The sequence below is a fragment of the Protobothrops mucrosquamatus genome, unplaced genomic scaffold (assembly GCF_001527695.2).
Source record: "Protobothrops mucrosquamatus isolate PMUCROS unplaced genomic scaffold, P.Mucros_1.0 scaffold3885, whole genome shotgun sequence".
NCBI classification, from domain to species: domain Eukaryota; kingdom Metazoa; phylum Chordata; class Lepidosauria; order Squamata; family Viperidae; genus Protobothrops; species Protobothrops mucrosquamatus.
Window position 1 is genome coordinate 76763 of NW_015389834.1, and position 21993 is coordinate 98755.

Consider the following 21993-nt stretch of genomic DNA (forward strand, 5'->3'; position numbering starts at 1 on the left):
ATAATAATAATAATAATAATAATAATAATAATAATAATAATAATAATAATAAAGTTGGAAGGGACCTTGGAGATCATCTAGTCCAACCCCCTGCAAATGGCTGTCAGTCTCTTCTTAAAAACTTCCAGTGTTGGAGCATTCACAGCTTCTGGAGGCAGGTAGTTCCACTGGTTACTTGTTCTAACTGTCAGGAAATTCCTCCTTATTTCTAGGTGGCTTCTCTCTTTGGTTAGTTTCCATCCGTTGCTTCTTGTCCTGCCTTCAGGAGAACATAACAGAATAGACCTGGAAGGGACCTTGGAGGTCTTCTAGTCCAACCCCCTGCTCAGGCAGGAAACCCTGGCCTATACCATTTCAGACAAATGGTTGTCCAATCTCTTCATAAAAACCTCAGTGTTGGAACATTCACAACTTCTGGTGGCAGGTTGTTCCACTGATGAATTGTTCTCATTGTCGGGAAGTTTCTCCTTAGTTCCAGGTTGCTTCTCTCCTTGATCAGTTTCCATCCATTGCTTCTTGTCCTGCCCTCAGGCGCTTTGGAGAATAGCTTGACTCCCTCTTTGTCTTACAAGGTTTCAAATTCCTTAGTCATCGTCGCTGGGCACCAAATCTGGGGTATGGGGAGGGGGGGATCAAAAACATCCCAAGGGAACTGCTTCAAAAGTTCTTGGGTGCGTCTAGCGGTGTGCGGGCGAGCATTATCCTGAACCAACACCACACCGGAAGTGGCGCCATAGAAAATCCCGCCAAATGTGAAGATGCCAAAGGAGTAACTCCTCGTGAAGTTCATGGAGCGTGTTTCGACCATCCATTCAAATGCCTACTGTGAAACGTTACGAAAGCTCAGACAAGCCATCCGTAACAAGCGTCAGAGCCTGCGGACTTCCGGTGTGGCGTTGGTTTGTGACAATGCTCGTTCGCACACCGCTAGATGCACACCCAAGAACTTTTGAAGCAGTTCCGTTGGGATGTTTTTGATCACACACACCCCCCTATAGCCAAATTTGGCACCGAGCGACGAGTAACTAAGGAATTTCAAACCTTGTAAGATGTTACGACAAGCGCTTCAATTTGAATGATGATTATGTCGAAAAGTAACGTCATGTCGTAGTTTCCTAATGTGTATAATAAAAATTCTGTATCTGCGAGTGTCCGTCATGGATAACCAAACGGAGGTTTATTTCCGAATTGCCCTTGTATCAAGATCGAAAGAAGTGATAATGCCGCTTTATACAGTGCTGGTGAGGCCACGCTTGGAATCCTGCATCCAGTTTTGGTCACCATGATATAAAAAAGATGTTGAGTCCCTGGAAAGGGTGCAGAGAAGAGCAACAAGGATGATTAGTGGGCTGGAGGGATTGAGAGAACTAGGGATGCCTCTAGTCCAGGGGTAGGCAACCTTGGCTCTTTTATGACTCGTGGACTTCAACTCCCAGAATTCCTCAGCCAGCCTGGCTCAGCTTGGAAACCTCTCCCTTTCCCCTCAGCATGGCTGACTCAGGAATTCTGGGAGATGAAGTCCACCAGTCATAAAAGAGCCAAGGTTGCCTACCCCTGCTCTAGTCTAAGGAAGAGAGGGATTAGGAGTGATATAATACAGGGGGGCCCAAACCTCCGGGCCGTGGCTGTTTGGAACTGGGCCGTATGATCACATGACTGCAGAGACGCTACGACAGACGGAATTGCGAGGATTGATTGTACCACTTATTCAGTGCTATAGTAACTTTTGATAATTGTTGAAGAAATGGTTGTAAGTCAGGGACTAGATGGTCTCTAATGTGATTCTGTTGCAGGGATGTTTCTTTTCCAGCTGACTTTATCAACAAGATAACCAACTAAATGTAACTCAGTTCAGCCTGCACCAACACCATGTGGATTCATCTCCATACTTTATCCATCCATCCTTCCTTCCTTCCTTCCTTCCTTCCTTCCTTCCTTCCTTCCTTCCTTCCTTCCTTCCTTCCATCTTTCCTACCCACCTAACTAACGTCCCTCCCTTTCCCGTCCTTCCTTCCTTCCTATCTTCCCTCCCTCCCTTTTCCTTCCCTCCTTCCTTTCTTCCCTCTTTTCCTTCTTTCCCTCCTTCCTTCCTTCTTTCCTACCCACCTACCTACCTACCTTCCCTCCCTTTTCCTTCCTTCTTTCCTTCCTTCCTATCTTCCCTCCCTCCCTTTTCCTTCCATCCTTTCTTCCCCTCCCTCCCTTTTTCCTCTCTTCCTTCCCTCCCTTTTTCCTTCCTTCCTTCTTTCCTACCCACCTACCTACCTTCCCTCCCTTTTCCTTCCTTCCTTCCTTCCTTCCTTCCTTCCTTCCTTCCTTCCTTCCTTCCTTCCTTCCTTCCTTCCTTCCTTCCTACCTACCTACCTACCTATCTTCCCTCCCTTTTCCTTCCTTCCTCTCCCTTTTCCTTGCTTCCTTCCTTCCCTTCCCTTCCTGCCTTCCCTCTCCCTCCCTCCCTCTTTCTTTCTTCCCCCTCCCTCCCTCCCTCCTAACCTCCCCTTCTCTCTTTCCCTCCTTCTCTCCTTTCTTCCCTCCTCCCTCCCTCCCTTTAATTAGCGTGCCACACATCTTATCTAGCTATATTACATATTTTTCAACCTCAGCAACTTTAAGCTGTGTGGGCTTCCGGAATTCTCAGGGAATTCTGGATGTTGGAGTCCACACATCTTAAGAACACTGGACTCCATGGGCTGCTCCCCACACATCCACCTTGCAAACCCCAGCATCCCCCAACCCCGCATGGAATTCTGGGAAAGGCGATCCCCTCCTCCAATTTGGAGGGCACCCGTTTGGGGAACGGGTGCTTAGGTGCGCCATCCCCATCCGCTCTTTCTCTCGCCAGACAATTTATAGCACCAGGCCGCTGTCTTTCAGCTGTTGCCGCTGCAATTTGAGGGGAATGGACGCTCTGGGGATCGGGCTCCATCTTGGGCACATCTGCCCTTCTTTAAACTTTTATCCATCCCCATTAAATCGAGACTGAGTGGCTTGAAGAAGCCGTTGGCCAGCTGCGTTTCCAGGGCTCTCATTTGGAGTCAGCGGAATGAGACACCGGAGACCATCCAGATGGTTTCTTTTTTTTCAACAGGCTTCATGTTCTGAGCCTCTGCATTGTGAAATTGAGCCGTAATGGAAGCTGGCCACATGACCATGGAAAATGTCTTCGGATGACTCTGGCTCCCTCGACCAAGAAACAGAGATGACCACCATGCCCTAGATCAGGGGTAGGCAATCTTGGCTCTTTTATGGCTCGTGGACTTCAACTCCCAGAATTCCTGAGCCAGCATGGCTCAGCTTGGAAACTCTCTCAGCATGGATGGCTGAGGAATTCTGGGAGTTGAAGTCCACCAGTCATAAAAGAGCCAAGGTTGCCTACCCATGGTCTAGATGATAGATAGATAGATAGATAGATAGATAGATAGATAGATAGATAGATAGATAGATAGATAGATAGATAGATAGATAGATAGATAGATAGATAGATAGATAGATAGATAGATAGATAGATAGATCGATCAGCGGTAGGCAACCTTGGCTCTTTTATGACTCATGGACTTCAACTCCCAGAATTCCTCAGCCAGCATGGGGGAACTATGGCCCCCTCATGACTCGTGGACTTCAACTCCCAGAATTCCTCAGCCAGCATGGGGGAACTATGGCCCACTCATGACTCGTGGACTTCAACTCCCAGAATTCCTGAGCCAGCATGTCTCAGCTTGGAAACCTCTCCCTTTCCCCTCAGCATGGCTGTCTCAGGAATTCTGGGAGTTGAAGTCCACGAGTCATAAAAGGGCCGAGGTTGCCTACCCCTAGGATAAGCTCTCCTGCCTGTAGCAGTGGGTTGGACTAGAAAACCTCTGAGGTCCCTTTCAAATTTCTTCCTCTGGCTGTGACCGTATTTCCCCGAAAATAAGACCGTGTCTTATATTAATTTTTGCTCCAAAAGACGCATTAGGGCTTATTTTCCAGTTAGGTCTTATATTCGGGGAAATACGGTACTAAGTGCATCTGTCTGGCTGACGATCTGAACTGGGCCTTATTTTTGGGGTGGTGCTTATATTACGAGCTTCCTGAAAAAAAATAACGGGGCTTATTTTCCGGTTGGGTCTTATTTTCGGGGAAATATGGTAGGAAATATGGTAGGTCACTGGGGGCTCCTTCCTCTCTTATGTGATGGGTTGCTAGGCGGATTCTCTTCCCTGCTTCTCTCAAGGTGATCTACACGTTCATTAGGTTGATCCATAGGACACAGAGTCATACAGCTGGAAGGGACCTCAGAGGTCTTCTAGTCCAACCCACCGCCATAGGCAAGAGACCTTATTATACCATCCCGGTTCAAAGCTCTCCTCATCCCAATTTGCACGTCTCTTGTTTTGCACCCTGGACGGTAAACATCCTGTTCTTGATCATCAGTGCTGTGGGGATAGAGCAAGCGGCTGCATTGTGGTGAGGCTGTGATCGACACACTAGAAGGTGGCAATGTTGTTCAGGCTACCCTCAATGTGGCATGGGGGGGGTAAAGGGAGGGGACGCTGGGGAAGATGTGGCTGTTTGGCTGCAGGGAGCAGCTGGACCTAGAGGTGGAGGTGCCCGCTTTTATAATAATAATAATAATAATAATAATAATAATAATAATAATAATAATAATAATAATAATAATAATAATAATAATAATAATAGTAATAATAGTAATAATAGTAATAGTAATAATAATAATAATAATAATAATCATAATAATAATCATAATCATAATAATAATAAAAAAGTTGGAAGGGACCTTAGAGGTCATCGAGTCCAACCCCCTGCTCAGCACATTGTTACCCCGTAATCTCAGTTGTGTTGCTCTGCATTTAAAACCCCCATTAAAAACATAAATAGATAAAATGCTATACTCAGAAGAGTGTAAAACACACCTTCTATTCTATTCTGTTCCATTATTCCTTTTCCTATTACTATTCCTGTCCTGTCCTTATTCTGTTCCATTCCATTCCATTCCATATTTTCTATTCTATTCTATTCCATTTTCTATTTTCTATTTTCTATTTTCTATTATTTTCTATTTTCTATTTTCTATTCTATTCTATTATTCTATTCTATTCCATTCCATTCCATTTTCTATTCTATTCTATTCTATTCTATTCTATTCTATTCTATTCCATTCCATTTTCTATTTTCTATTTTCTATATTCTATTCTATTCTATTCCATTCCATTTTCTATTCCATTCCATTTTCTATTTTCTATTCTATTCTATTCTATTCCATTTTCTATTCCATTCCATTTTCTATTTTCTATTTTCTATTTTCTGTTTTCTATTTTCTATTTTCTATTCCATTCTATTCTATTCTATTCTATTCTATTCTATTCTATTCTACTGTACTCTACTCTACTCTACTCTACTCTACCCTACCCTACCCTACCCTACCCTACTCTACTCTACTCTACTCTATTCTATTCTATTCTATATACTCTACTCTACTCTACTCTACAAATTTACATAACCGTGCATCTGATGAATATTACCCTTGGCTATGTCGAGAGTATTTTTTAATGATTCTCCACCAGCTGTGTATTTGCAGGCTTTATTTTTTTGTACTGTATGTGTGTGGGGTGTGGGTGTATGTACGTATTTGTTTTTAATGATGTGAGTTTGCTCAGAGTCATTTATTTCCTCCTGCGATCTTGTTTAAATTTGGGTTTAATGGCTTTTAATGGTTATTTAAGATGGTTTGAATTGTTGATTTTATTGTACACTGCCCAGAGTCACATTGGTGAGATGGGTGGCTGTATAAATTTGACAAAGAGATAAATTAAGTGTACTTGAAATGGGTGGCCATATAAATCAAATAAAATAAAGTAAGGGAGGGAGGGAGGGAATAAAGAAGGGAAAGAGGGAAGGAGAAAAGGGGAAGAAAGAAGGGAAGGAGGGAAGGAAGGAGGGAGGGAGAAGGAAGGAAGGAAGGAGAAAGAGAGAAAAAAGAGACGGAGGGAGGGACAAGGGAAGAAAGGAGAGAAGGAGGGAAGGAGAGAAGGGAGGGAGGGAATAAAGAAGGGAAAGAGGAAAGGAGACAAGGGGAAGAAAGAAGGGAGGGAGGGAAAGAGGGAGGGAGAAGGAAGGAAGGGAGGAAGGAAGGAAGGAAGGAGAAAGAGAGAGAAAAGAGACAGGGAGGGACAAGGGAATAAAGGAGAAAAGGAGGGAAGGAGAGAAGGGGAGGGAGAGAGGGAAGGCAGGCAGGAAGAAGAAAGGAAGGAAGGAAAAAGAAAGGAGGGAGGGATGAAGGAAGGAAGGAGAAAGAGAGAAAAGAGATGGAGGGAGGGACAAGGGAAGAAAGGAGAAAAGGAGGGAAGGAGAGGGGGAGAGAGGGAGGGAAGGCAGGCAGAAGGAAGGAAGGAAGGAAGGAAGGAAGGAAGGAAGAAAGGAAGGAAAAAGAAAGGAGGGAGGGAGATAGAGATGAAGGAAGGAGAAAGAGAGAAAAGAGATGGAGGGAGGGACAAGGAAAGAAAGGAGAGAAGGAGGGAAGGAGAAAAGGAGAGGGAGGGAATAAAGAAGGGAAAGAGGGAAGGAGATAAGGGGAAGAAAGAAGGGAGGGAAGGAGGGAAGCAGGGAGGGAGAAGGAGGGAAGGAAGGAGAAAGAGAGAAAAGAGATGGAGGGAGGGACAAGGGAAGAAAGGAGAGAAAGAGGGAAGGAGAGAAGGGGAGGGAGAGAGGGAAGACAGGCAGGAGGAAGAAAGGAAGAAAGGAAGAAAAAAGAAAGGAGGGGGGAGAGACGGATGAAGGAAGGGAGGGAGAGACGGAGGAAAGCAGGCAGGAAGGCAGGAAGGAAAAAGTGAGGAGGAGAAACCGAGGATGGAGGGAAGGAAGGAAAGAGAAGGAGGAAGGGAGGAGAGAGAAAAGGTAAGGGGGAGGCAGGAAGGATGGAAGGAAGGAAGGAAGGAAGGAAGGAAGGAAGGAAAAAAAGAAGGGGAAGAAGGAAGGAAAGAAGGAAAGAAGAAAAGGAAGGACAAACAAAGACGCAAGTATACTTCTTTTCTAACAGAAACCATAAGCAATTGTTCCAAGAGAAGGGCTTTTTAAAATAATAATAATAATAATAATTACGGCTGATCTAAATCTTCTTTTCTGACGTGTTCACTTTCGGGACCTAATTTCCAAACTACAGAATCTTTGGGAAAAAAAATGTCCCCTCTCAGCCAATTTCTCGGATTCTGCGCGATTGGATTCTTGCATCGCCGACGGCCATACGTCAGCCTAATTAAGCCGGAAAAAGCCGAGGATTTGCCCCCGAGGAGAACCACCGTCCTCATTCCCTACTACGCCGCACGATGGAAAAACCTGTCACTCGCGCCCGATCGATCGCATCCGTGACACGAAGAACCGCAAGCGAGCAAAGCCTTAATCTCCCCGAGGTTCTGGGGCACCATTAACTCGACACCCCCAAAACCTAAATTCATTAATTCCCAGATTTCAGGCCTGAGGGCCGTGAAGCCACTGCAAAATTGGCAATTGTTGCAAAGATTGTGGGACCGGGATAGTGTGGTTGTAAGATAAAGCGATCTTGCCTCTCCCAAAAGAACAACCCAAAACCTCAACACACCTTTCCCCTTCTCTTTTCTCCACAACAACGGCCCTGTGAGGTGGGCTGGGCTCAGAAAGATTCATTGGCTTAGCCGGCTTTCCGGCCTAAGGTAGGACTAGAACTCACCGTCTCCTCGCTGGCTTTTATGCCTAAAAAAAATCACGGTCTCCCAGTGTTTGGACCAAAGTCAACCAGCTGGCTTTCGTGCCTATGGCAGGACTAGAACTCGCAGTCTCCTAGTGGCTGGCTGAAAGTCCACCAGCTGGCTTTCATGCCTAAAGTGGGACTAGAACTCACCGTCTCCTGGTGATTGGCCTAAAATCAACCAGCTGGTTTTTATGCCTAAGGCAGGACTAGAACCCACAATCTCCTGGTGATTGGCCTAAATTCTCGCAGATAGCTTTCATGCCTAAGGCAGGACTAGAACTCACTGTCTCCTGGTGATTGGCCCTAAGTCACCTAGCTGGCTTCTATGCCTAAGACAGAACTAAAACTCACAGTCACTCAGTGTTTGGACCAAAGTCAACCAGCTGGCTTTCATGTCTATGGTATGGCAGGATTAGAACTCACAGTCTCCTGGTGATTGGCCTAAAATCTCACAGACGGCTTTCACGCTTAAGGCGGGACTAGAACTCACCGTCTCCTAGTGGTTGGCTGAAAGTCAACCAGCTGGCTTTCATGCCTAAGGCGGGACTAGAACTCACTGTCTCCTGGTGATTTACCTAAAATCTCACAGACAGCTTTCATGCTTACGGCGGGACTAGAACTCACCGTCTCCTAGTGGTTGGCTGAAAGTCAACCAGCTGGCTTTCATGCATAAGGCGGGACTAGAAGTCACCGTCTCCTAGTGGTTGGGTGAAAGTCAACCAGCTGCCTTTCATGCCTAAGGCGGGACTAGAACTCACTGTCTCCTGGTGATTAGCCCAAAATCTCACAGATGGCTTTCACGCTTAAGGCGGGACTAGAACTCACCATTTCCTAGTGATTGGCTGAAAGGCAACCAGCTGGCTTTCATGCCTAAGGCGGGACTAGAACTCACTGTCTCCTGGTGATTAGCCTAAAATCTCACAGATGGCTTTCACGCTTAAGGCGGGACTAGAACTCACCGTCTCCTAGCGGTTGGCTGAAAGTCAACCAGCTGGCTTTCATGCCTAAGGCAGGACTAGAACTCACAGTCTCCTGGTGATTGGCCTAAAATCTCACAGACGGCTTTCATGCTTATGGCGGGACTAGAATTCACCGTCTCCTAGTGGTTGGCTGAAAGTCAACCAGCTGGCTTTCATGCCTAAGGCGGGACTAGAACTCACTGTCTCCTGGTGATTGGCCCTAAGTCACCTAGCTGGCTTTTATGCCTAGTGGGAGACTAGAACTCACCACCTTAATCACTAGACCAAACTGACTTAATCTCTCCCACTGCCCCCCCTGTGACTTTATTGTGGGTGCAAAGATTAATCCATGTGCCCCCTCCACTGTTGCTTTCACCTGCCTTTTTAACCCCCCCCCACTAAACCCCATAATCCCCTGCTTTGCTGGGCACGATGGGTAGTAGGAAAAGCAGCCTGTCACACCACCCCTGATGGAAGCCTTGGAAGGACCGTACCAACATTGTTCAACACCTGTTTGGCACAGCCAAGGTGCTAGTCCTCATGCAGTTGCATGAGAGACCTGCAATTCTGTTGAGTTGTCAGAGCAATGAAGGGTGGGGGACGGGACCCGGGAACCCTGTCGGGAGACACCACAAGTCGCTAGGCCTCAATCCAGGAAGGGGCGTGGGCAAATCTGAGAGGGGCATGATGGGAAAAGAGCCAGCTTTTCCCATAATGCCGATCTCCTTGGCGCCATCTCTTTCCTGTAACCTCTGAAAAGCTCTCACTTCTTCCTCCTGCTGCCGCCTGACCCACCATTGCTAATTTGTCTCGCTTTCCTGGGTTTGCCTTTTCACCCGCTTCCCGTGGTCTGTAGGTTGCCATGGCAACGCAGCAGGCCGCCGGCTCCATCCTTCGGCCTGCTTATTTGGGAATCAGGCTGCTTTGCGATCACCTCGTATTATGGAAGTTTTTCTTTTTTCTCGCCCCGTAGTGCCAGCTCCAGACAGGGCCTCCTTTAACCAGGATTTAAAGCTTATCATTATAAAAGCAAAGCCTCCTTGGAAGCTGCCGAGAGGGAACTGGTGCATGGACAGAGTGCTTTTTTCCCCCTGCCCTTCAGCGTCTTTCATTTGCAAACTTGAAGAATCCAGATTTGCAAACCTGGGATGTGAACCCCACTCCATGGCTTCATTTGAATCTGGAGTAGGATCCCCCTAAGCTGTCTGCCTCAGCCTGCTCCCAAACCCACTAGCCTCTGAGCATGTGAAGAGAACATTCCTGAGCAATACGCATCGAGCGCGGCAAAGAAGGGTTGAATGGTAGAATCTCTGAATTAAAATAGGCCTCCTTTTTCACCAATAATGGCTTAATTCTAGTTTGTAAAAGGACGGGATCCGAGTTTCTAAGTAACTCTTACAATCTGGGGTCTTCTAAACTGATTATATTCTGTGAGGTGTTGATCAGGTGTTTAGTAACTCCATACAACAAACAAACAATATGTTTACATGATACAATATTATATATCTATATGTGTGTGTATTATATTATTATTTAATATATATTATATAATACACGCACATTATTATATAAAACAATAATATATTAAGATAAGATAAGATAAGATAAGATAAAATAAGATAAGATAAGATATAAGATAAGATAAGATAAGATAAGAAGATAAGATAAAGTAAGATAAGATATAAGGTAAGGTAAGATAAAGTAAGATAAGAATTAAGATAAGATATAAGATAAGATAAGATATAAGATAAGATATTAATGTGGTATATAAGATAAGATATAAGATAAGATAAAGTAAGATAAGGTATAAGGTAAGGTAAGGTAAGATAAGATAAGATAAGATAAGATAAAATAAGATAAAATAAGAGAAGGTAAGATAAGGTAAGGGAAGGTATAAGATAAGATAAAATAAGATAAAATAAGAGAAGGTAAGATAAGGCAAGGGAAGGTATAAGATAAGATAAGATAAGATAAGATAACTATTGTCATTTTTTTTTACTGTGGGCACAACGGCACACATCAAAAATGAAATCTAGTTGCTCGCTCTCAAAGTGAAACACATACATGACACATACCTAAACATACTATATACAACATATGCATAGACCAGGGGTAGGCAACCTTGGCTCTTTTATGACTCGTGGACTTCAACTCCCAGAATTCCTGAGCCAGCCATGCTGAGGGGAAAGGGAGAGGTTACCATGCTGAGCCATGCTGGCTCAGGAATTCTGGGAGTTGAAGTCCACCAGTCATAAAAGAGCCAAGGTTGCCCATCCCTGGTATAGACCCATACCCCTACATATAAATAACAAATAAATATTACTGTGTGGACTTCAACTCCCAGAATTCCCCAGGCAATTTGGGAATTCTGGGAGTTGAAGTCCAGGCCCCTTAAAGTGAGCCAGACTGAGAAACACTCTTATAAAATGAGTTTTGACTCCGGGGGATTTTTGTAGTCCTACTGACAATTTTCCATTCCATTTGATCTACTCTCGTACTGCAAACTTCCTGACCTCCCCCAGGCCTGCTCAAATAATTCACCCGCTTGGCTCCCCGTATCACGCAGCAACCCATTGCTAACCGAAATAGAACCTCCACTGTCAGAGGCAGTCTATCTTACATTATACCAGCTGATCGATCGCCAGGAAAAAAAAAATTCCAAAACTGGGCGATCGTTGCGCACTGTCGAATGTCCGAGGCCGCAGAAAAGTCACGCAAATGGCAGCGTCAAGTTACCTCTCCCCGATGAACAGGGTCCGGTTGATGGTCAGCATCCGTTGGATGTGGAGGCGCTCGGTCCCGGCCTCCTGGCTGGCGAATCGTCCGAGTCCGTTGCCCACAAACACGGCATATTGCTTGACATCTGTGGGAAATCAAGGAGAGAGAGACGGGTGGGAAGTTACAAGTCGTCCTCAGTTTACAGCTCCAACGGAGCCCAACATTTCCGTCGCTAAGCGAGACTGTTGTTCAATGAATCCCTTCCCCGTTTTATGAGGGAATCACTGCAGTTGTTAAGTGAGTAATGTGGTTGTTAAGTGAATTTGCTTTCCCCTGTTTGTCAGAAGGTCGCAAAAGGGGATCGTGTGACCCCCTCCAGGGACGCCGTGACCGTCATAAATACGAGCCAGTTGCCAAGCGTCTGAATTTTGATCACGGGACCGAAAACCCATCACAGGTCACTCTGAAAACCCGTCACAGGTCACTTTTTTTCGACGCCGTCGTAACTTCGAACGGTCACTAAACAGACTATTGTAAGTCAAGGACGACCTGTCTAGTTATCCTGGTCTAGTTATCCAACCTCAGGATGAGGAAAGTCCAAGGGGCGGGAGAGTGGGGGGATGAAAATGCCTCGTTTGTTTTTGATGGATGTAGGATCAGGTCGGGACTGCTGAGGTGGATTCAAATCCTACTTCAAAGAAGTTTTGCAAAGAGCCCTGGTGGTGCAGTGGTTAGAATGCAGCATTGCAGGCTAATTCACTGTTCACTGCCAGCAGTTCGATTCTGACCGGCTCAAGGTTGACTCAGCCTTCCATCCTTCCAGATTGTTAGGGGGCAAGAGGCTGACTCTGTAAATTATTTAGAGCAGTGTTTCTCAACCTTGACAATTTTAAGGCATGTGGACTTCAACTCCCAGAATTCCACAGCCAGCATTGCTGGCTGTGGAATTCTGGGAGTTGAAGTCCACATGCCTTAAAATTGTCAAGGTTGAGAAACACTGGTTTAGAGAGGGCTATTGCTCTCTCTCTCTGTGTCTGTCTGTCTGTCTGTCTGTCTGTCTATCTGTCTGTCTATCTATCAATCATTTATTTCTATCTGTCTATCTATCTATCTATGGGGTCAGATGTACTTTCAGACTTGCAAGATTCTGTTAATGTGTCAAGGCCTTGATTTAACAGCTAACCAGCTTATGTAATGTAAGATGTAAAATATAATGATGGGAATGACTCAGCAGGGTCTGAGTCTCTTTAAGAGCCATTGTATAAAGGGAAGGCTCGGCTGATGTGTTTTCTCTCTTCCGTTTCCTGCTGTATCTGTGGCTTGTTGGATCCTACTGTATTAGCAGGTGTATTTATATTGTTACTGGTGTATGATATTGTAGATCAGTAGTGGCGAACCTATGGCACGCGTGCCACAGGTGGCGCGCAGAACCCTCTCTGTGGGCACGCATGCCGTCACCCCAGTCCTAGGCTTTCAGCTGGGTTTTATAAAACCTTTTTGCTTTAGGCCTCCACTGCCGTGTGCAAAAGCAAAAAAAAAGATTCAATCAATCAACCAATTTCAACTCGCGGGGAAAAAAAAGATCTCGCAAAGTTGGAATTGATTGATTGAACTTTTTAGTCCCACCCACTCTGCTGTTATCACCGCAGCCACGCCCACCCAATGGGCCACACCCATTCAATGGGCCACACCCACCCGGCACCTGACGATACATAAGTGGGTTTTGGGTTGCAGTTTGGGCACTCGGTCTCTAAAAGGTTCGCCATCACTGTTGTAGATAGTGTAAGATAAACCACCACGTGATCGCAATCTAGGTGTCTGACAACCAGCTTATACCGGTATTTAGGATGACTGCCACATCTTGATCACGATTCACTTAACGACTACAAGATTTACTTAATGACCATGTGATTCATTTAATAATCACACGATTCCCTCAACAACCGCACGATTCACTTAGTGACTGTACAATTTACTTGACTGCACGATTCACTTAACAACCACACGATCAACTTAAAGACCACATGATCCACTTAATGACCACACGATTCACTTAACAGCCACAGGATTCATTTAACGACCATACAATTCACTTGACGACCCTTTGATTCCCTTAACGACCACACTTCACTTAAAGGCCACACGATTCACTTGAAGACCACACGATTCACTTAACGACCACACAACTCACTTAACGACCACACAATTCACTTAACTATGGTATAAGTGGTCGTAAAATCAGGTCCGGTCCTGGGAGGACTCACTTAGCAACTGGATTGCATAGCGACCTTAATTCTGGATCCATGTTATGGTCGTAAGTTGAGGACTACCTGTCGTTCAACAAGGTAACCCCCCCAGTTGGAAAACGGTTTGGAAAAACTCTCCAGCCGGGCACTTACAGTCCTCCAGAGCGACGCTGATGGGCCCAGATTCTTCGGGGAAGTGGGCGCGAGACGTCCTCTCCAGCAGCAATAGGAAAATGAGAGGCAGGCAGGCGGGGCTCATGGCTTCCGTGCGGCGTGCCCTTCGCACCCCTGGAAAATTTCAAGGGAAGACAACCGAAGAATATTAAGCTGTTAGCCAGTGGTGGGACTCAAATATCTTAACATTCGGTTCTCTGCGTGGATGCAGGCCTGGGCCTCTGAGGCCTAGAATGGACTTCCGGAAGTGACATCCATGCACTTCCTGTGGGCTGTTCTAGGCCTGGGAGGCCTCCTCCAGGCCTCCGAGGCCTAGAACGGACTTATGGAAGTGACATCCACGCACTTCCTGTGGACTGTTCTAGGCCTGGGAGGCCTCTTCCAGGCCTCCGAGGGCTAGAACGGACTTCTGGAAGTGACATCCATGCACTTCCTCTATGGGCTGTTCTAGGCCTGGGAGGCCTCCTCCAGGCCTCCGAGGCTTAGAACAGACTTCCGGAAATGACATCCACTCACTTCCTGTCGGCCGTTGTAGGCCAGGGAGACCTCCTCCAGGCCTCCGAGGCCTAGAACGGACTTCCAGAAGTGACATCCACGCACTTCCTGTGGGCTGTTCTAGGCCTGGGAGGCCTCCTCCAGGCCTCCGAGGCCTAGAACGGACTTCCGGAAGTGACACCCACGCACTTCCGGAAGTGACACCCATGCACTTCCGGTCGGCCATTCTAGGCCTGGGAGACCTCCTCCAGGCCTCTGAGGCCTAGAACGAACTTCTAGAAGCAGCATGGGTTCACCCGGTTCTCCAAACTCAACAAACGTTAGCTACCGGTTCTACTGAACCGGTGCAAACCGGCTGAATCCCACCACTGCTGTTAGCCCAAAAAAACTCAGTGTATAACCCATACCGTGACCCACCATATAGCTTCGGGAAAAACCAAAACAAAGCATCAAGGGAACTACCCGTATTTCCCCCCTCCCCAAATAAGACCGAGTCTTATATTAATTTTTGCTCCAAAAGACGCATTAGGGCATTTTTTTTCCGATTAGGTCTTATTTTGGGGGGAAACAAGGTAGGATCCAAAGAGCTTGAACCCCAGGCCACACCGGACGCCTACGCTTGCCGTTCTCTTGTGGGTTTATTTCCAAAATCCACCACACGTGTCTCTCCTGCTTTCCCGCTTCTTCTTGCCCTTAGCAGGTTCGCTGTGGAAATGAAGATGCCAATAGCAAAGACAGATCTCCTCTACGATGACCCCCGTGTGTCGGAACCATTTATCATCTGATTTCTAGTTTCCCCGGCCTTTCACTGCGGGTGCCTCCCGATTTCCCTTTGAGTTCCTCTGGGAAAGTTTTTAAGCTAACTTGGTTCGATGGAAGCGAGGAACAGGGGGTCAATTCTGATATTGCTGCTTTCTAGGTGTTCCGCCTTGTTAGCCGTAAATCTTGGTGAGGTTCTCAGCTCGAGCTAGAAAAGTGGATTAATATCTTTTTATTTACGCATAAGTGAGAAGTAATCCCAAAGGTGCTTTTTTTTTCACAACGTATGGAATGACTATCAGTTGCAGGAATATCGGAAATGCTCAGGAGAATCTTCAGCCAACACAACATACGTATACATTTCAAACCCAAGAATACGCTAAGGCAGAAGCTAGTCCACCCCAAGGATGAAACACCCAGACACAAACTAAGCAATGTGGAATATACAGTACAATGGAGTGAGCCATGTGCAGATCTGTACATCGGGGAAACAAAACCACCACTTCAAAACACAAGGCACAACATAGGAGAGCAAACCCATCAGGACAAGAGTCAGCCGTCCATCTGCATTTAAAAGACAAAGGCCGCTCTTTCGAAGACAGCCAAGTCCATCTTTTGGACAGAGAGGACCGCTGGTTTGAACGAGGGGCCCAAGAGGCCATCTGGGTCAAAATTGAGCAGCCCTCTCTCAACAGAACTGAACGGACACAACATCATCTATCTCCAGTCTACAACACAGTCCTTTCAGCAGTTCCAAGAAGGCTCCACACCCATTTGCACCACACAGGTGACCCTGAGGACACAGGTAAACCTCAAGGTAGCTTCAACTACTCTCTAAAAGGATACAAATGAAGTATAAATCCTTCCCTTCCCCACCATCCAGTCAGAGCTGAAGAAGCTTCTTGTACAGAGAAGAGCAACAAAGAGGATCAGGGGACTGGAGGCTAAAACATATGAGGAACGGTTGCTAGAATTGGGTATGTCTAGTTTAATGAAGAGAAGGACGAAGGGGGACAGGATAGCAATGCTCCAATATCTCAGCGGCTGCCCCAAAGAAGAGGGAGTCAAGCTATTCTCCAAAGCACCTGAAGGCAGGACAAGAAGCAAAGGATGGAAACTAACCAAGGAGAGAAGCAACCTGAAACTAAGGAGAAAGTTCCTGACAGTGAGAACAATTAACCAGTGGAACAACCTGCCTCCAGAAGCGGTGAATGCTCCAACACTGAAAGTTTTTAAGAAGAGACTGGACAGCCATTTGTCTGAAATGGTATAGGGTTTCCTGCCTGAGCAGGGGGTTGGACTAGAAGACCTCCAAGGTCCCTTCCAACTTTATTATTATTATTATTTATAATAATAATAATAATAATAATAATAATAATAATAATAATCATCATCATCATCATCATCATCATCATCATCATCATCATCATCATCATCAAGAAAGTCCAGTTGCCTCCTGAAAAAGCACCTTTGGGACAACCAGGACCTGGAGGACTGAGCATCTCCATAAATGAAAAGTAAGTTTCCTACAGGTAAAAGTAGAAATATCCTTAGAAATGGAAATATAAGTTTATATACACGTAGTCCTGGACTCACAACAGTTCATTTAATAACCGTTCAAAGTTGCAACGGCACTGAAAAAAGTGACTTATGACCCTTTTTCACCCTGACGACCGTCGTAGCCTTCCCGTGGTCACGTGATCAAAATTCAGACGCTTGGCGACTGGTTTCTATTTATGACGGTTTGCAGTGTCCTGGGGCGGGTCACGTGATCCCCTTTTGCAACCTTCTGACAAGCAAAGTCAACGGGGAAGCCAGAGCTACCAAACAACCGTGTCACTAATTTAACAACTGCAGCGATTCACGTAAAGCGGTGGCAAGAAAAGTCATAAAAGGGGGCAAAATTTGCTTAACACATGCCTCAGTTAGCAACAGAGATTTTGGACTCAATTGTGGTCGTGAATTGAGGACTACCTATACCAGGGGTAGACAACCTTGGCTCTTTTATGATTCATGGACTTCAACTCCCAGAATTCCTGAGCCAGCCACACTGAGGACAAATGGAGAGGTTTCCATACTGAGCCATACTGGCTCAGGGATTCTGGGAGTTGAAGCCCACGAATCATGAAGGGGCCAAAGTTTCCCCCATGCTGGCTGAGGAATTCTGGGAGTTGAAGTCCACGAATCATGAAGGGGCCAAGATTGCCTACCCCTGGCCTATACATAGTTCAAGTTTGGAATATGTTCTCTCATTGGCGAGCATAACTTGAATCATAAACCATCTGCAAAGCAAGTCCAGCATCTTTACATGTTCTACAGTTGTCCTCAACGTACAACGGTTCATTTAGTGACCGTTCAAAGTTATAATGGGATTGGGAAAAAGGGACACGACCGTTTTTCACACTTGCGACCATTGCAGCAGCATCCCCCATAGTCATGGGATCAAAATTCAGATGCTTGGCAACTGATTTGTATTTATGACGGTCACGGTGTCCTGGGGATCACGCGATCCCGTTTTGCAACCTTCTGACAAGCGAAGTCAATGGGGGAAGCCAATTTCACTTAACAACTGGGTTGCTCACTTAACAAAGGCAATAATTCACTTAACAACGGTGGTGAGAAAGGTCGTAAAATGGGGCAAACCTCACTTAAGAACTGCCTCGCTTAGCAACAGCCATTCCAGCCAGTTGGCTCCAAAAAAGGGCTATTTTTAAGAAAACCAGCAGAAACCCTGCCTGCAAACATAATTTTAAGATACCGATTTAGAAGCAGTCCCGTTCAATTTGTGGGGACCTATTTTCCCCAAAGTGAATAATTAGCGGCTCGCAAATGCCGCCTTGCAAAATCCCTGGCAAGACATCTGTCAGTCAAAAACGGGAGGGGAGACACACAGAAGACCATCTGTCGTTGCACTGATTGAGGGATTGATTACATGCCATCATTTTTTTGGGAAAGATTTTTTTTTAATCCCGCCTTTATTTTTGTCATAAATAACTGTGGGGGGGGGGAACATCTCTAATGTGCCTTCTGCCTCCTATTTTCCCCACAACAGTCCTGCGAGGTGGGTTGGGCTGAAAGGGAATGACTGGCACAAAGTCACCCAGTTAGCTTTCATGCCTAAAATGGGACTAGAACTCACTGTCTCCTGGTGATTGGCCCAAAGTCACCCAGCTGGCTTTCCTGCCTAAGGCGGGATTAGAATTCACCGTCTCCTGGTGATTGGCCCAAAGTCACCCAGCTGGCTTTCATGCCTAAGGCGGGACTAGAACTCACCGTCTCCTGGTGATTGGCCCAAAGTCACCCAGCTGGCTTTCATGCCTAAGGCGGGACTAGAACTCACCATCTCCTGGTGATTGGGCCCAAAGTCACCCAGCTGGCTTTCAGGTCTAAGGCGGGCTAGAACTCACAGTGTCCTGGTGATTGGCTCTAAGTCACCCAGCTGGCTTTCATACCTAAGGCGGGACTAGAACTCACCGTCTCCTGGTAATTGGCCCAAAGTCACCCAGCTGGCTTTCATGATAAGCAGGACTAGAACTCACCATCTCCTGGTGATTGGCCCAAAGTCACAGAGCTGGTTTTCATGCCTAAGGCGGGACTAGAACTCACCGTCTCCAGGTGACTGTCCTGACACCCAGCCACCAAACCAAACTAGCCTTTGACTGCATTGAGTAGAGGAAGACTGAGCCAGTTGGAAGGAGAAGGGTGTGAGAAAAATTGATTTGTTTCCCGGTGAGAAGACCTTGAAATGCGTGTAGAGGAGAGAGAAGGAAGAAAAACTATCATTTTCCTTTTCTGTCTCCCCCCCCCCCCCAGTGCACCACCTGACACAGATTGCCCGGAGAACTAATGAAATCAGCAAATTGAGGACAAACACAAGGAAAATATTTCATCAGGCATCACATAATCTACTTAGGGAATTCCACTGCCTTGAGAGGTGTATAACAACCACTTTCCAAACAAGCTTTTTTGTGAGTGAGTTTTACAATCAAGGTTGCATTTGATGGACAGCACCTGGGCGGTCGAGATTCGGTCCTTGCAGCTTGCCGTCCATCCCGAGGCAGAATAACAGAATAACAGAGTTGGAAGGGACCTTGGAGGTCTTCTAGTCCAACCCCTTACTCGAGCAGGAGACCCTATATCATTCCAGACAAATGGCTGTCCAATCTCTTCTTGAAAACCTCCAGTGATGGAGCTGCCACAACATCTGGAGGCAGGTTGTTCCACTGGTTAATTGTTCCCACTGTCAGGAAATTTTCTCCTTAGTTCCAGGTTGCTTCTCTCCTTGATATAGTTTCCATCCGTTGCTTCTTGTCCTGCCTTCGGGCGCTTTGGAGAATAGCTTGACTCCCTCTTCTTTGGGGCAGTCCCTGAGATATTGGAAGAATGCTATCCTGTCACCCTTGGTCAAAACAAAAAAGACGTCGAGACTTTGGAAAAAGTGCAGAGAAGAGCAGCTAAGATGATTAAAGGCCTGGAGACTAAAGCATATGAAGAACTGCAGGATTTGGATTTGGCCAGTCTACACAAAAGGAGGACTAGGTGGGGGGACAAGATGGCAGTCTTCCATTATTTGAGGGACTGCCACAAAAAAGGGGGTCCACCTATCCTCCAAAGCACCCGAAGGCAGGACAAGAAGCAACGGATGGAAACCAACCAAGGAGAGAAGCAACCTGAAATTAAGGAGAAACTTCCTAACCGTGAGGACACAATTAACCAATGGAACTATTTGCCTCCAGAAGTTGTGGGTGCTCCATGACTGGAGGTCTTTAAGAAGAGACTGGACAGCCACTTGTCTGAAATGGTGTAGGGCAGGGGTAGGCAACCTTGGCTCTTTTATGACTCGTGGACTTCAACTCCCAGAATTCCTGAGCCGGCATGGCTCAGCTTGGAAACCTCTCCATTTCTCCTCAGCATGGTTGGCTCAGGAATTCTGGGAGTTGAAGTCCACGAGTCACAAAAGAGTCAAGGTTGCCTACTCCTGGTACAGGGTTTCCTGTTTGAGCAGGGGGCTGGACTAGAAGACCTCCGAGGTTCCTTCCAACTCTATTCTATTCTATTTCTTCTGTTTGCCTGTGACTTGGGTCCCTTTCCCGCCGACTCAAGTCTCAAATGGCAAATTCACACATAATGCCGCGACATGCTTTTAGTAGTCCACATGCTGCTTTTGAGAAAGGTTCTGCTCTCTCTGGTTGAAGCTTGGGGACCCCCCGTCGCGTTTCCAAGCCATGTTTTGATGTTCTTTTGACTGCAGGTCACATTGTCCTGATCAATAAAACCTGTCTAACCTCACTTGAGGGATCTGACAGAGGACCGCTCTCTCTCCACACCCAGAAATCAAAGCGTAAAATGCCTCGTTTTGCACCGCACTCTGGAAGCACCGAATCACGACGAGGCTGGGTCACGCTCACACGCCGCTTCCCAAATAAATTAATATTTCAATAATTTATTCCCCACACCCCTGCAAATTCTTCACTCCTCTCGTTTAAGGCAGGAAGGTGCCATTACTCCTAATTCTCACTTTCCGTTCACAGGTATAAGCGGTGGGAGGTGAGAGAGAGAGAGAGAGAGAGAGAGAGAGACAGAGACAGAGACAGAGAGACACACAGAGAGAGACAGAGACAGAGAGAAAGAGAGAGAGAGAGAAAGAGAGAAAGAGACAGAGACAGAGAGAAAGAGAGACAGACAGAGAAACAGAGAAAGAGAGAGACAGAGAAAGAGAGAAAGAGAGAGACAGAGAGAGAAGCTCCAGTAGGCCCTAATCAACTTGATAAAGAACTAAAAAAGGCGATATTATTTATTTTTCATTTGTTCGTTGAATTTCAGGCCGCCCATCTCAACACTAGGCGACTCTGTGCATCTGCAGAATGTTGGATGGGGGGAAATTTGGTGTAAGTCTAGAGCAGTGGTTCTCAACCTTTTTAATGCCGCGACCCCAACCGGTCGTAAGTCGAGGACTAAACCGGTCGTAAGTCGAGGACTAAACTGGTCGTAAGTCGAGGACTAAACCGGTCGTAAGTCGAGGACTACCCAACCGGTCGTAAGTCGAGGACTTTCCCTGCCCGGGAGCGCCGCACATGTGTGGTTCCGCCCCCTGCGCCAGCCGAGGCGTAGCTGGCAAGCGGCAGAGACGGAGCAGGCCGACCACCAGCTGGCCCAGCTCAAGGGAGGTAAGGCACCCGCCGGAAAAGGGGAAAAAATGGCGGACAGCCTTGCTTGGCGACCCCCGTGAAATGGTCGATCGACCCCAAATGGGGTCACGACCCATAGGTTGAGAACCGCTGGTCTAGAGAGATAAAGAAAGCATAATATGGTCTAGGGGTGAAGGCACCAGGCGACAAACCGGGAGACGATGAGTTTTAGTTCTGCCTTAGCCATGAAAGCCAGTTGGTGATTTGGGCCAATCACCAGGAGACGGTGAGTTCTAGTTGCACCGTAAACATGAAAGCCATCTGGGTGACTTTGGGCCAATCAACAAGAGACGGTGAGTTCTATTTCGGCCTTAAGTGTGAAAGCCGACTGGGTGGCTTTGGGCCAATCACTAGGAGAAGTGAGTTCTAGTTCTGCCTTAGGAATGAAAGCCAGCTGGGCGACTTTGGGCCAATCACCAGGAGACAGTGAGTTCTAGTTCTGCCTTAGGAATGAATGCCAGCTGGGTGACTTTGGGCCAATCACTAGGAGAAGTGAGTTCTAGTTCTGCCTTAGGAATGAAAGCCAGCTAGGTGACTTTGGGCCAATCACTAGGAGAAGTGAGTTCTAGTTCTGCCTTAGGAATGAAAGCCAGCTGGGCGACTTTGGGCCAATCACCAGGAGACAGTGAGTTCTAGTTCTGCCTTAGGAACGAATGCCAGCTGGGTGACTTTGGGCCAATCACTAGGAGAAGTGAGTTCTAGTTCTGCCTTAGGAATGAAAGCCAGCTGGG

The 21993-nt window shown here is 46.6% G+C and overlaps 1 protein-coding gene across 1 annotated transcript in view; it reads right to left on the bottom strand.

Annotated features, from left to right (window-relative positions):
- The window catches only part of SEMA6B (semaphorin 6B), an 88121-nt gene extending 73580 nt beyond the window's left edge, over nucleotides 1-14541 (bottom strand). The window contains exons 1-3 of the mRNA XM_015827702.2: nucleotides 14505-14541; nucleotides 13800-13934; nucleotides 11419-11545 (exon numbers count right to left, since the gene is read on the bottom strand). Coding sequence (XP_015683188.2) covers nucleotides 11419-11545; nucleotides 13800-13934; nucleotides 14505-14541 — 299 coding nt within the window. The remainder of the gene's footprint in view (nucleotides 1-11418; nucleotides 11546-13799; nucleotides 13935-14504) is intronic.
- Between the last annotated feature and the right edge of the window lie 7452 nt (nucleotides 14542-21993).